This window comes from Neoarius graeffei, chromosome 24, assembly GCF_027579695.1.
Source record: "Neoarius graeffei isolate fNeoGra1 chromosome 24, fNeoGra1.pri, whole genome shotgun sequence".
NCBI lineage: Eukaryota > Metazoa > Chordata > Actinopteri > Siluriformes > Ariidae > Neoarius > Neoarius graeffei.
The window spans coordinates 48,875,699-48,891,094 of record NC_083592.1 but is presented as its reverse complement, the minus strand read 5'-3'; the positions used below and the strand labels follow the sequence as shown (position 1 = coordinate 48,891,094).

Here is a 15,396-nt window from a genome sequence, read left to right as displayed (position 1 = left end):
ATGCAGCTCGTTACCTGAGACAGAATTTTTTTTTTAGCACGATCAGCAATTTGAGGAAAACCCGGACGTTATCATCGCAGTTAAGCATAATGGAAAGATCGTGGACACGTTTTTACTGATCAAATTCACCAATATTTCATGATCTCCTTGTCAAAATCTACTTTGTTTCTTACTCTTTCATTTGACAGTCACCATTTTGTATCGCGTGTTTGAGAAGTCACGTGAGGTGTCGATAATAGTGATCACTTGTACCAGTGTCCACCATTATCGACACCCTGTGGAATTGACATTTACAACTGTTATGGATCGAGCTCTGTATAACATTGTTGAAGGAGATGAGCTACTTTTTTTTTATATAAAAGTGCTGTGATTTTATAATAATTCATAACAGAATGGAATGATTTATAGAGTATTTGGGATCCTATTGCAATAAATAGAATTAGACCAGAATTAAATTCCAAGCTTATAAAAAAAATTACATGCTTGAAATATTGATTTTTCTATTCCATTCAGAAAAAATATATATATTTTGCAGTTTGTTGTAAATATCTACCACATATTACAATATCAGTAGACACTTTATATTTTAGTTCGAGGAATAACATGCGACCTTTGACCGGGATTTTCATGTGGTTACAATGCCAACTGCCTGTTGATATTTATTGGTAAACTACAAAACTAGAAATTAATACAAACAACAACGAATGATGAACAAAATGTGATCTACAAAAATACGTAGAAAGTGGAACAAAAAAAATTTTCTGACACAGGTTCAACATTATCAGTTCATTTGTTTACAAACAGAATTACTTCCTCATTTAAATATAAGTTATGTAAAACAAATTTTAAATCAAAACTATGTTTTGTTAATTTAATACCCCATACCGATTATAATTTTTAAAATAAATAATCATCTGGATGTCGATAACTAACTGTGGACAAAGGTGTCTAATTGTGGAACGGTGTCGATAACTGGACAAAGGTGTCTAATTGTGGAAAGGTGTCGATAACTGTAGACAAAGGTGTTGATAATTGTGGAACAGTGTCACATGATCTGATACACTAAGTAATTGGGAATCAAGTAGTTTTTTTCCCAGTGGAAGTTTGAGTAATTATTCATGCACAATGTATGTACTGAAAGTCTTTTCTACTTTTGCAACGGCCAGAAGATCATTCAGGTGTCGATAATTGTAGCCGCCGCTCTACATGTTTTATTATTCATCAAAGAACCCCATATTAGAAACGCTTAGCTTGGTCTGGATGCTTCCAGTGCATTATATGACATACACTGGTTGCGTATGATTTGAATTGAGTTACATTTGTTTTTGTATATTTTAAATAATTTGATCATGCATTTTCAAAACCCTGAATAAAATCAAATGTACTGCTATTATTAAAGGCCTGTATACACCAGATGAAACATGAAATTGTGATGTAAAAAACATTTATCTTCACATTTGTCACACACTGAGCCCAATGCTAATTTTTAACAATATTGTAAGTTCTATTTTGAGTTCGCTTCACACTGGTTTCGTACCACGACTGGCAGTAGTGTCCAGCGTGACTAATGGAGTTGTATATTAGTGCTGAAGACATCTCATCTCATCTCATCATCTCTAGCCGCTTTATCCTGCTCTAACCTAACCTGCATGTCTTTGGACTGTGGGGGAAACCGGAGCACCCGGAGGAAACCCACGCGGACACGGGGAGAACATGCAAACTCCGCACAGAAAGGCCCTCGCCGGCCACGGGGCTCGAACCCGGACCTTCTTGCTGTGAGGCGACAGCGCTAACCACTACACCACCGTGCCGCCCACTGAAGACATAATAATAATAATAATGGACACGTTCCCAAGAAAGTTAGTTTTTGGGTACAGCCATTGTTAGAATGGAGGTAATGATGACAGGGAGAGTTATATAATCTCGTTCAAGAGTTGAAGATAAGACACAAAATGCTGGGAGACAAGATTAACGAGCTGCTCACACATTTTGCCAACTTTTTCTGTTTGTCGTTCTCTTGTGTGACATCACTGGAACCCTCATTTGACTGGAGAGGTAATCATTTTCCCATACAAATTTTCACACCAAACAAACAAGTCAGATTTGAATATATTTTTTATCATACTGAATTTTGTTCTCGGTGTGCAAAGGTTAATAAGAACTCTGTTTGATGACTTGCATGATTTTGTGCGAATATTTCGTATGAAAATTTGGACTATTCTGCAAAGGACTTAAAGCTAAACAAAACTCCCCAAAATAAGCTCCTTTAGACTGACCGATAATATCCATACAAGACATGTTTGATTATTCATTTGTTTATATTTGTGCCTGTATGTACAGATTGTTTTTTTTTTTTCTTTTAAAATAAAATGTCCCTGGGCATTGCCATCTTACTCTCTGAGTACAAATTATACAAGAGAATCCGAGATTCTGACATCACTTACTCACCACATGGCTTCCCGAGGCTGAGATCTAGGGGATACATCACTTCTAAGTTCTTATAAACAACCATAAAGATGCCTGAGAGTCAAGCGTTTGGCTGTAAAAATAAGCCTGATCCTTGAAGCAATGAACCCACACCCAGCCAGGAGGCTGTTCTGCTGCCTATAAACGCTCCATCGCCAGCTCCTCGCAGCGGGGTTGTTTTTCCAAAAATGTAAAATTTCCTTGTATTTTTCCGTGACACGCTCTTGTTTGTTTTTGTTCATTGAGAGGAGCAATCTTTTTGGATGGAAAGAATCATGTTATGACAACAAACATTGTTTACTAGTATCCGTGTCAGTACTGTGTATGTGTAATCTACAGTAGCTGTACAGTAGCTGAAGTAGCAAGTCGCCAGGTCATCACAGGGCTGACACATAGACACAGACAACCATTCACACTCACATTCACACCTACGCTCAATTTAGAGTCACCAGTTAACCTAACCTGCATGTCTTTGGACTGTGGGGGAAACCGGAGCACCCGGAGGAAACCCACATAGACACAGGGAGGCCCTGGGCTTGAACCCAGGACCTTCTTGCTGTGAGGCGACAGTGCTAACTACTACACCACCGTGCCACCTATTATTATTTATTTATTTATAATGATTAGAAGCCTTTATTTGACGTTATGCTCTGTGTTGTGAAGGTACTTTTGGGAAAGCTACATCACAAGCGTATATCCAGTTTCAGTACAAATGGCCACGCCCAGCCAGTGAAGCCTTTTTTTTTTAAACAATATTGTAACTTTTAAAATGGATAAATTGTTATAAAGTTTTGTTTTTAATTTAAATGTGTACGGGGGCGGCACGGTGGTGTAGTGGTTAGCACTGTCGCCTCACAGCAACAAGGTCCTGGGTTCAAGCCCAGCGGCCGGCGAGGGCCTTTCTGTGTGGAGTTTGCATGTTCTCCCCGTGTCCACGTGGGTTTCCTCTGGGTGCTCCGGTTTCCCCCACAGTCCAAAGACATGCAGGTTAGGTTAACTGGTGACTCTAAATTGAGCGTAGGTGTGAATGTGAGTGTGAATGGTTGTCTGTGTCTATGTGTCAGCCCTGTGATGACCTGGCGACTTGTCCAGGGTGTACCCCGCCTTTCGCCCGTAGTCAGCTGGGATAGGCTCCAGCTTGCCTGCAACCCTGTAGGACAGGATAAGCGGCTACAGATGATGGATGGATGGATGGATGTGTACGGGGGGAGGGGACACATCAGGGCACTTATCATTATCAGTTTATTTTTTTGGGTTTTGTTGAGCTTTAAAGGAAAATTCTGGGATTATTTTTTTTCTTTTTAACCTGAGCCTTATTTTAAAGTGCATATTCTGGACCAAGTTTGTGTTTTTTTATATGAAAGTATGTCCCTTTACACACTCATCCAGAAGGGTAATTTTGCACAAGGCCATCTGTCTCCAGCAGAAAAAAATAAAATAACAAAATGCGTCTGCAAAAATCCCAAGGGAGTCTGGAGCCAGATTTATGACGTTAGCTGCGGAAGCGCCAGCAGGCTGCGCGACCTTTGCACGGTTTCAGTGCACAGCCTGTGTAGACCAAGCGCTCCCATTTCTCTCTCATTGTCCGGTCTTTTGGAAAACGATGAGTACTAATCCCATCATGATTGGTGTTGCTACACCTTCCCACGATACATCTGTTAACCATTTTAATAATTATGCAATAACGTTGAAGAAATTTGCAGAAAACCAGCAGGTCGTTTTCTCATAAACAAACCAGCGCTGACGTAGGATTCAGAGGGAGGCGTCCCGCAGATGACGTCACGAAAATCAATGTTTCCCGGGAAATCCAAATGCCAAATTTTTTCAGAGACGGACCAATTCCCACCCTCTACATGAGGTGCTGATCAGCCACAGGAGCACATTCAGTAAACGGCTGATTCTTCCACGCTGCACAACTGAGAGACACAGGAAATCATTCCTACCTGTTGCTGTCAAGCTGTACAATGCCACTGCGGTACACTTCTTACCATGTATCCTTAACTCAGGTGCAGTATATGTATATAGGAATCATTGTATATAAAATCACTTCATTTTGCTTTTACTTAAGTTATTTAAATTTGTTTTATTTTTATTTATTCTTCTATTTTTAGACATGTTTACTACTTCTTTGATTCGGGAGCTTGGTTGCAAATTTGAATTTCCCTCCGGGGATTAATACAGTAATTCTGATTCTGAAATGGCTCGATTTCAACTGAATTTTCCTGGTATTGCGCAAGGTAAAAAAAAATTGCAGAGAATGCAGAATGTTACAGATATTTGACCGAAGTTGAATATAAAATAGGAGAATTACATTGATCTCTGATATGTTGCAGCGGCCTAACCCAATCAGATCTACCAGATCGCAGCAGCAAAATTTACTGGTAAAACCTGTTGTTAAAACAAAGTGTGGTGAAGCAGCTTTTAGCTACTATGCAGTACAGCTATGGAACCAACTCCCAGAGGACATCGAAAATGCTCCTGCTGTTGGCAGCTTCAAATCTAGACTAAAGACCAAGCTGTTCTCAGATGCTTTCTGCTAACTGATAAATATCGTCATCTTTACATGTTTTAAATTTTACTTAACTTTTATTCTATTTTATTCTGCTGTTTTTTACTGAACTTTTACTGCATTTTATTTTATTTCTACTATTGTTTAATTCTTATTATTTTTTCTCTCTTCTTCACCCTTTATTTTATGTAATTTTATTTTCTATTGTTTACTGTTTTGCTTTTACCTCTGTAAAGCACATTGAACTGCCACTGTGTATGAAATGCGCTATATAAATAAACTTGCCTTGCCTTGCCTTGATCTTGCTCCTGAATTTACCCGTGATGTGCACTTTAAAGCCCAAATAAGGATCAGGTTAAAAAGGAAAAAAACACCAGAAATTTTCTTTTAAACCTTGATGTGATATCGGTATGTAATATCGGCGCAGTAATATCGTGATTCACTCAGTCACGGTATACCGTGCGGTCGCTGCTCCGCTCTGCTGCTGCTGCTGGGAGGGAAGAGGAAACGGCTCACTGTGTGTGTGTGTGTCACCATCTCACAGCCTGTTCATTTCGGCCTGGTGTGCAGAGGGTGTTGAGAGGAGATGAGCGGCAGGGTTGGAGATCTGAGCCCGAAACAGGCCGAGGCTTTGGCACAGGTGAGTGTTTTCACTCCTGCTTCATGGTTTTGGTTTTCCATTAATGTGTTTTTTTTCTTCCCGGAAACGTGGAGCGCTTCTGCCACACCATCATCTGGGGGAACCCAGGAGCCTGCATGTCGCATCTACAGCTTGTTTATCTGCCATCAAGTTCATTTCCCTGTAGCACCAAATATCCAGAAATATTCAACGCATTTGTGAAGGACATGATCTCAGGCATAAAGGCTTTGATTCTTCAGAAGAACAAAGGTGGAAGTGCTCAGGAACCGCTGCTCTCTGTGTGTAGATGATCAGAGCCTTTATTAAAGATGTATGAGCTTTAGATCCTCATGTCAGCTGTAGATGTCTCAGATATTTATCATATGATGCATTTCCGCTTTTTCTCCTCTCCTATACTGTTTATTTTTCTCCAGAATGTCACCACCGACTTACACAAGAGATCACGCCACAGCACCAGGGTTGCCAGATTGAGTACTGCTCCCATTCACACTGACACAAAAATGTCCTTTTATAGCCTTGAAGTTCCTCTTAAAAGAACCCAACAGCAGATTCATCCATTTTCAGAAAGTGTAGAAGAAAGGGCTTGAGAAACCTAGAACCATTATCCATCCAAAGGGGAAAGAGAGGATACAAGTGGGATCCGATCAGTGATGTGACAAAAATATCATGTCGCAATACTTGAAGACATTTCTACAACACATTATGTATCACGATACTGGATATATTTTTGCTAACAGTAGTGTTAGGTTTAAAAAAATCAATTCAAGGATGCATTTATTTAATGACCACAAAAAAAAAAAAAAATATATATATATACATATATATATATATATATATATATATATATATATATATTTTTTTTTTTTTCGCAGTGTAGTTTTCATCAAATCCTGCGCTCTGATTGGCTGGCGAGCGGGTCTGTATCCTATGGTACGGACCCCGGTTATGGACCTCTGGCGACTCGTTCGTTCAATACAAAAACAAACAAACATAGTAGCAATTTTTGTCAACATTTATTTTCGCATTTCTCAGGAGAATAGCATTAATTTTACATCATGGACAGCGATAATGGCAGTCTTCACAGCGAAAGCGAGTTTTACTACCCTGAGGAAGAAGAAATGAAAGAAAACATTTCAGGAGAAAAGCTAAAAATCTGTAACTTGCTAACGCCGAGCAAAAACATAGCTGAATCCTGAATGACTCAATTTTGTATAAATCAGGGACTACGTAGGCGGCAAAATGTATTTTTTTTCCTGCCATGGAAGTGCACTTGAATACCGAGGAGGAAGCCATTTGCATTACAGCCGTGAATGAGGATTCAAAATGGCGGCTCACCTTGGTTTTCCCTTTCGGGCGCTCTCGTTTTCTGTTAGAATTTGGTAAAGAAAAAAATATATATTATTTACCAGCTTAAGGTCGGTCCGTATGGTGAAATACCGTGACCTCAGCCTTGAATATTGACCTCGGCCCAGAGGCCTCGGTCAGTACTTTCAAGACCTCGGTCACGGTATTTCACCATACGGACCTCCCAGCTAGTAAAAAAAATATATATATATATCAGAAGCTAAGTCGAACCGAAGTCAAATTCCTCGTGTGTGTAACATACCTGGCAATAAAGTGCTTCTGATTCTTATATGGGCGGCAAGGTGGTGTAGTGGTTAGCGCTGTCGCCTCACAGCAAGAAGGTCCGGGTTCGAGCCCCGTGGCCTTTCTGTGTGGAGTTTGTATGTTCTCCCCGTGTCCGCATGGGTTTCCTCCGGGTGCTCCGGTTTCCCCCACAGTCCAAAGACATGCAGGTTAGGTTAACTGGTGACTCTAAATTGACCGTAGGTGTGAATGTGAGTGTGAATGGTTGTCTGTGTCTATGTGTCAGCCCTGTGATGACCTGGCGACTTGTCCAGGGTGTACCCCGCCTTTTGCCCGTAGTCAGCTGGGATAGGCTCCAGCTCGCCTGCGACCCTGTAGGACAGGATAAAGCAGCTAGAGATAATGAGATGAGATGATATAGAATGGGGAAGCACGGTGGTGTAGTGGTTAGCACTGTTGCCTCAGAGCAAGAAGATCCTGGGCTTGAGCCCAGCAGCCAGCGAGGGCCTTTCTGTGCGGAGTTTGCATGTTCTCCCCGTGTCCGCGTGGGTTTCCTCTGGGTGCTCCGGTTTCCCCCACAGTCCAAAGACATGCAGGTTAGGCTAATTGGTGGCGCTAAATTGACCGTAGGTGTGAATGGTTGTTTGTCTCTATGTGTGTCAGCCTTGCGATAACCTGGCGACTTGTGTACCCTGCCACTCGCCATAGTCAGCTGGGATAGGCTCCAGCTTGCTTGCGACCCTGTAGAACAGGATAAGCGGTTACAGATAATGGATGGATATATATATATATTTAACACGCAAAGGAGGAATTTTGCAATTTGAAAGCATCAAATTTGCAGGGTTCAAACAGAATTTGTATACTGCAAGTATATTGCAATCTAATTTATCACAATATTGACATTAGATTGTCATTGCCCAAAATATTAACTGAGATATACAGTACTGTACAAAAGTCTTAGGCACATGTAAAGAAATGCTGTAGACCGAAAATGGCTTAAAATTAATTAAATGAAATGTTTCAACATATAAAAAAATACAGTAATCAGTAAGCCATAATAAATGAAACAAAGTCAATATTTGGTGTGAAACGACCCTTTGCTTTTAAAAAAAATAGTAGTCTGAGGTCCAGTGAGTGCAGTTTTACATGAAAGGAAATGAGCTGTAGGTTTTACTGAGCATCTTCCAAAACCAGCCACAGTTCTTCTGGACACTTTGACCGTCACACTCGCTTCTTCATTTTGCCCCAAATCCCAGCGGCCTTCATTATATTTTCTTTTTTAATCTGAAAAGTGCTCTCTTATGTAATATGCTGCTCAAATACAATTTTTTTTTTCCCTGTAATTTTGTGCTGGAAAACGAATGTTTGGACTCTAAAATGTTTTTGTACTGACTCGATAATGTAGAAGTCTCATCTCATTATCTCTAGCCGCTTTATCCTGTTCTACAGGGTCGCGGGCAAGCTGGAGCCTATCCCAGCTGACTACGGGCGAAAGGCGGGGTACACCCTGGACAAGCCGCCAGGTCATCACAGGGCTGACACATAGACACAGACAACCATTCACACTCACATTCACACCTACGGTCAATTTAGAGTCACCAGTTAACCTAACCTGCATGTCTTTGGACTGTGGGGGAAACCGGAGCACCCGGAGGAAACCCACGCGGACACGGGGAGAACATGCAAACTCCACACAGAAAAGCCCTCGCTGGCCACGGGGCTCGAACCCAGAACCTTCTTGCTTTTAGCCAACAGTGCTAACCACTACACCACCGTGCCTCCTAGAGAAAAATTTTAAATGTTTAATTATTTGTCTTCAACATATTGATATTAAGCTTAATATTCTGGATGCACATGTAATTTTTATGCTTTTGGCACAAATGTAACTCCAAGTTGTTGTTGTTCTTCTTTATTAATTCTAAAAATTCTAAAAAAAAAAAAAAAAAGGGGGGGGGGGACTAGAAAGAAACATTGTCTCTTTTACATTTGATTAAGTGATTGTCCTTTGTTCCTACAGGACAATTAGGGGCCAGAATGTTGGAGCCAAATATGTGACTTAACAATTTACTGAATATTTTGATTAGGTTTATTAAATTAACTTTAATATTACACAAAATATTAAATAAATTATTAAGTCCCATATTTGGCTCCAGCATTATTATTATTATTATTATTATTATTATTATTATTATTATGTTGTTGTTGTTATTGTTGTTGTTGTACACTTCTAGAGAAAATAAAAGAACATACTGTATCTAGAACAGGTTATTGCGCTGTTGTTCTCTCTGTGATCCTCCTGGACCAGTATGGATTTAGAATGAGTATAATTTAACCCTCTGTGGTACGGCGTTACCTTCGGGCAACAGTACAAATTTTTTTTTACCCATTGCGATCATAATGTGTACCATAGAGGGTTAAATATAAATATAATTAGACTTGAATGAGCATAATTGAGCAGATTACTGCACCGACAGTCTGGCAACCTAATATAATTCCACAAAATTAATTCATTTTTTGTTTCCTCTTTTTAATCGGGACAGTTTCGGGAAAGAGTCCAAGATGTCCTGGCACAGTGTCCGTCTCAGAGCGACCACTTCTTACTGCGCTGGCTTCGAGGTGAGAACAACACAAATCTGTTGATAAATCCATGGCACAGCACCGTGATATGGGAGAGTCTTTATTAACCTGCAGCAGCAGCAGTGACATTACAAAACAGAGTTTTACTTCATAATAGAACGAAATCCTCTTTCTCACGTGTTCACTCATGCAGTTAGAGCTAGGAGCAAGTGAAAAGGATCTATTGTTCAGTCCTGACGCAGCAGCATGGACAATGAGTGAGATTAATGTCAGCTATAATCTGATTAGTCCTGTAAAAAAAAAAAAATGCAGCATGTCTGTACAGTCAGTGATGGTTGAAGAACTGTCCTGTATGGTGATCAGAACAGTAATAATTACATGCAGTGGATATACAGTAAAAAGTCTACACACCCTGTTAAAATGAGACCACGATAATTAATTTCAAAACTTTTCCCACCTTTAATGTGACCTATAACCTGTACAATTCACCTGAAACACAAACAAATCTGTTCTGGGGAAAAACATAAAAAATAAAAAACGTACAATAAGCTGGTTGCATAAGTGTGCACACCCTTAAACTAATATTTTGTTGAAGCACCTTTTGATTCTAGACTTGGCAATATTTGCCCACTCTTTGTTGCAAAAGCGCTCCAGATCTGTCAGATTGCGAGGGCATCTCTTGTGCACAGCTCTCTTCAGGTCACCCTACAGATTTTCAATTGGATTTAGGTCTGGGCTCTGGCTGGGCCATTCCAAAACTTTTTTTGGGTCATTGTCATGCTGAAAGATGAAATTCCTCTTCATCTTCAGCTTTCTAGTCGACACCTGAAGGTTTTGGGCCAAAATTGACTGGTATTTAGAACGGTTCATAATTCCCTCCACCTTGACTAAAGCCCCTGTTCCAGCTGAAGAAAAACAACCCCAAATCATGATGCTGCCACCACCAGGCTTCACCGTGGGTATGGTGTTCTTTTGGTGATGCGCAGTGTTGTTTTTGTGCCAAACATACCTTTTGGAATTGTGGCCAAAAAGTTCAACCTTGGTTTCATCAGACCATAACACATTTTCCCACATGCTTTTGGGAGAGTTGACATATTTTTTTTGCAAAATTTAGCCGGGCCTGGATGTTTTTCTTTGACCCTACCTCATAGTCCAGACATATGGAGAATATTGGAGATTGTTGTCACATGTAGTACACAACCAGTACTTGCCAGAAATTCCTGCAGCTCCTTCAGTGTTGCTGTAGGCCTCTTGGCAGCCTCCTTGACCAGTTTTCATCTTGTCTTTTCATCAATTTTGGAGGGACGTCCAGTTCTCGGTAATGTCACTGTTGTCCCACATTTTCTCCACTTCTTGATGACTGTCTTCACTGTGCTCCATAATACCGTGGAAATGTTTTTGTCCCCTTCTCCTGACTGATCCCTTTCAACAATGAGATCCCTTTGACGCTTTGTAAGCTCTCTGTGAACCCTGGCTTTTGCTGGAGGAGGCAACTGAGTAAATGTCTGAACTTTATTTGGGGTTAATCAGAGTCATTTTAACTGATGGCGGGTGTGAACCCAGAAAGACTGAATGCTGTAATTAAATCCAAAGGTGCTTCAACAAAGTATTAGTTTAAGGGTGTGCACACTTATGCAACCAGCTTCTCATCTCATCTCATTATCTCTAGCCGCTTTATCCTTCTACAGGGTCGCAGGCAAGCTGGAGCCTATCCCAGCTGACTACGGGCAAAAGGCGGGGTACACCCTGGACAAGTCGCCAGGTCATCACAGGGCTGACACATAGACACAGACAACCATTCACACTCACATTCACACCTACGCTCAATTTAGAGTCACCAGTTAACCTAACCTGCATGTCTTTGGACTGTGGGGGAAACCGGAGCACCCGGAGGAAACCCACGCGGACATGGGGAGAACATGCAAACTCCACACAGAAAGGCCCTCGCCGGCCACGGGGCTCGAACCCGGACCTTCTTGCTGTGAGGCGACAGCGCTAACCACTACACCACCGTGCCGCCCCGCAACCAGCTTATTGTACGTTTTTTATTTTTTATGTTTTTCCCCCAACAGGTTTGCTTGTTTTTCAATTGAATTGTACAGGTTATAGGTCACATTAAAGGTGGGAAAAGTTTTGAAATGATTTATTGTGGTCTCATTTTATTACATCAGAAAAACTGGTCATTTTAACAGGGTGTGTAGACTTTTTATATCCACTGTATGACCAGTTTGGCAATACCAGACACCTTCAGATGTTTCAGTCTCAGGCACAGTAGCTCCAAACATGGTTGAAATGCGAGAACTACTTCAGGATGTACTGTAACTTTGTCAATCAGCTGAAGGTTTGGTCTGATTTGAGTGAACTTTTTAAAGCTGTGTTTGCTGAAGCTTAGTGAAGAGCACTCGGCTTTGTGATAAGGAATGTCTGTGTTCAGAGTCACTGGCCCTAAAAGGCACTGATTATGTCGTAGAGTTCAGCACTACCAGAGAGCAATGGACTAACAAGTGATATGGTTATCATTATCACTGTTCATTTACTGTTATTATACACAATGAACCATTTACACGGGGTGTGTGCTGTTACATTTATCAGATAATGTTGGTGTACAAATGGTTATGCTGCTTGGAGAGTGGACCCGCTGTGATTAAGAGGTAATATAATATGGACACGAGTGTTTTACTGGGAAATACGCCACTCATACTTTTCATGCGAGCTCCATCCCGGACATGGAGAACCAAACCCATAAATCTCTGTATGTCACATGTGAAGAAATCAATTAATTGTTTTGATAAATTTGGGTACTTTTTGTTTGTGAATGTGTCGATATAATACAAAGAATATCACACGCTGGCTCGAAGATATGAAGTTTATATTTTCATGTTGAAAACCAAGGGCGGCTGGTGCATAAGGGCGATTGGGCGACGCACTGCCAAAACTAAAAAAAAATTTTTTTTCTTTTTTTAAAATAAACTTTCACCAGCGCTGCTCGAGGCCGTTTTGATCTGTCTCTGGGTATCATTGTCCAATCAGGGTGGCCTTGCTTCTAGAGTACCGCCCCTTTTGGGGCGATTTCAGTCACGCTGAAAATCGCCCAAGAGTTCACTGATAGAGTCCCATGTTAATATATTTTTTTTCTCCTGACTGACACTTCAATGCAATCTCTATGGGTTCCGGGGGGGGGCTTGCCCTAACGTGCTTACGTCACTGCGAAGCGTGGCAAAGTTGCGTTCGATCCGCTCAGTTTCTGAGGTCAGATGGATGCGGAAAGCAATTCAGTGCGGTCTTTAAAAGAAGTTCCATTTAGTCAGCGATCAAATCGAGCTAAATTGGCAACAAAACAAGCTGGACCCCCTTGACCAAATCTAAACATAAAACAAATTTCGACAAGGGGGGCAATCATATACTCGAGGTTTTACTTCAACATGGTCCCAGCGCAAATCCTGGCGAGCTGGCTGCGAGGACGCCTCAGCGGTTTTCTGCTCCCCCTGCTTACTTTTCCACCCTGGAGGTGGCTCCACGGACAACGCTGCTTGGACGGTCACTGGAGTTTCGGACACGCATCATTTGTCGGAGAAAATAAAAAAACATGAGTCATCAAAGATTCACATGGGCAGCTGCCTGAAATTTCCGGCTTTTGGGAGCGTGAACATCGCTACACAGCTGGATGAGGGCTACAGGCTAGCAGTTCACCGCCACAACGATGAGGCGAGCAAGAACAGGCACATATTAAACCGGCTCATCCAATGCATGAAATTTTGTGGAGTGTTCGAGTTAGCTCTACGAGGCAAAGACGAAACTGGGCTCCAGTCACCGTGGTGTTTTTCTGGGTTTGGTTGATTTCGTGACTCTCTCACACACACACACACACACACACACACACACACACACACACACACACAGTCACAGAATCCGTTCACTTTTGATGTTTTCAAGGTGCATTTTTATATTTGCCACACTTTGCTCTGAGAGTTAGCACTTTGGTAATATCCTTGGTAAATACCAGTAATTGCAAGATCTAAAGATCCACTCATCTATTTATTCAACTGCTATTGTTATGTTAGCCAACTATTTACACTGTTTTGTTACAGTAAGTGCACTTTCCTGTTTGTCCTTAAGTTGCACAGCCTGTAAAATTCTTGCTGGTCATGGAGTTTGAAGTACAAAATCAATTTACAGAACATTCTGTAGAACAGTTGACTTGCTACGTAGGTCAATTTACTTCAGTCCTGTGGACATTTATGGTCCGTGTAGACATAACGGGGAAAATTGCCCCCCCTGAAAAAAAAATTCAGGAGCCGCCACTGTTGAAAACGTTGTATTTTTCATCTGAAATACATCACGGAACTGAGTGACATACACTGCCCTCCACAATTATTGGCACCCCTTGTTAAGATATGTTCTTAGGCTTCTAATAAATTATTTTTTTTTAAATAATATAGGACAACAGTGCAAAAAAAGAGAAAAATCCAACCTTTAATTCAAGTGCATTTATTCAGTGGGAAAAAAATCCCACATTAAGAAATCATTCTTTTTCATGAAATCATGTGTGCCACAATTATTGGCACCCCTGATGTTAATACTTTGTACAACTCCCTTTTGCCAACAAGACAGCGCTTAATCTTCTCCTATAACATTTCACAAGATGGGAGAATACAGAGAGAGGAATATTCGACCATTCCTCTTTGCACAATCTCTGTAAATCGCCCAGAGTCCTGGGTCCTCTCGTATGCACTCTCCTCTTCAGCTCACCCCACAGGTTTTCAATTGGGTTGAGGTCTGGGGACTGAGATGGCCATGGGAGGAGCTTGATTTTGTGCCTGGTGAACCATTTTTGTGTAGATTTGGCCACATGTTTAGGGTCGTTATCTTGCTGAAAGACCCAGCGACAACCCATCTTCAGCTTTCGGGTAGAGGCCATCAGATTTTGATTTAAAACGTCCTAGTATTTCAAAGAGTTCATGATGCCCTGCACCCTAACAAGGTTCCCGGGGCCTTTGGAAGAGAAACAGGCTCACAGCATCACCGATCCTCCCCCATACTTCACAGTGGGCATGAAGTGCTTTTCCACATACTCATCTTTTGTGATGTATTAGGGTGTTTGTTGCCAAAAAGCTCTATCTTGGTCTCATCTGACCAAAGCACACAGTTCCAGTTGAAGTCCCAGTACCGCTTAGCGAACTCCAGATGTTTACGTTTATGCTTGTAAGTGAGAAAAGGCTTTTTCCATGCATGCCTCCCAAACAGCTTGTTGGCATGTAGATAGCGCCTGATGGTTGTTATGGAGACTTTGTGACCCCAAGATGCTACTCTTTGATGCAATTCTCTAACAGTGAGCTTTGGAGAACTCTTTACTTCTCTTACCATCCTCCTCACTGTGCGTGGTGGCAAGATAAACTTGCATCCTCATCCAGGCTTGTTTGCCACTGTTCCAGTTGTTTAAAACTTCTTGATGATTCCTCTGACTGTAGATATGGGCAGGTGAAGGCGAGCGGCTATTTTCTTGTAGCCACTGCCTGACTTATGAAGGTCGACACACATCTGCCTTACTTGAATGGTGTGTTCTCTTGTCTTTCCCATGTTGAAAAGTGGATAAGAGAAATAGGCCTCTGTGTCACAT

General features: G+C 41.3%; 1 protein-coding gene across 1 annotated transcript in view; it reads left to right on the top strand.

The window, feature by feature from the left end:
• The first annotated feature begins 5,477 nt into the window (after positions 1-5,477).
• The window catches only part of sec14l8 (SEC14-like lipid binding 8), a 63,953-nt gene continuing 54,034 nt past the window's right edge, over positions 5,478-15,396 (top strand). Inside the window, exons 1-2 of the mRNA XM_060907415.1 lie at positions 5,478-5,615; positions 9,743-9,818. Of these exons, the coding sequence (XP_060763398.1) occupies positions 5,562-5,615; positions 9,743-9,818 (130 nt within the window). The 5' untranslated portion in view covers positions 5,478-5,561. The remainder of the gene's footprint in view (positions 5,616-9,742; positions 9,819-15,396) is intronic.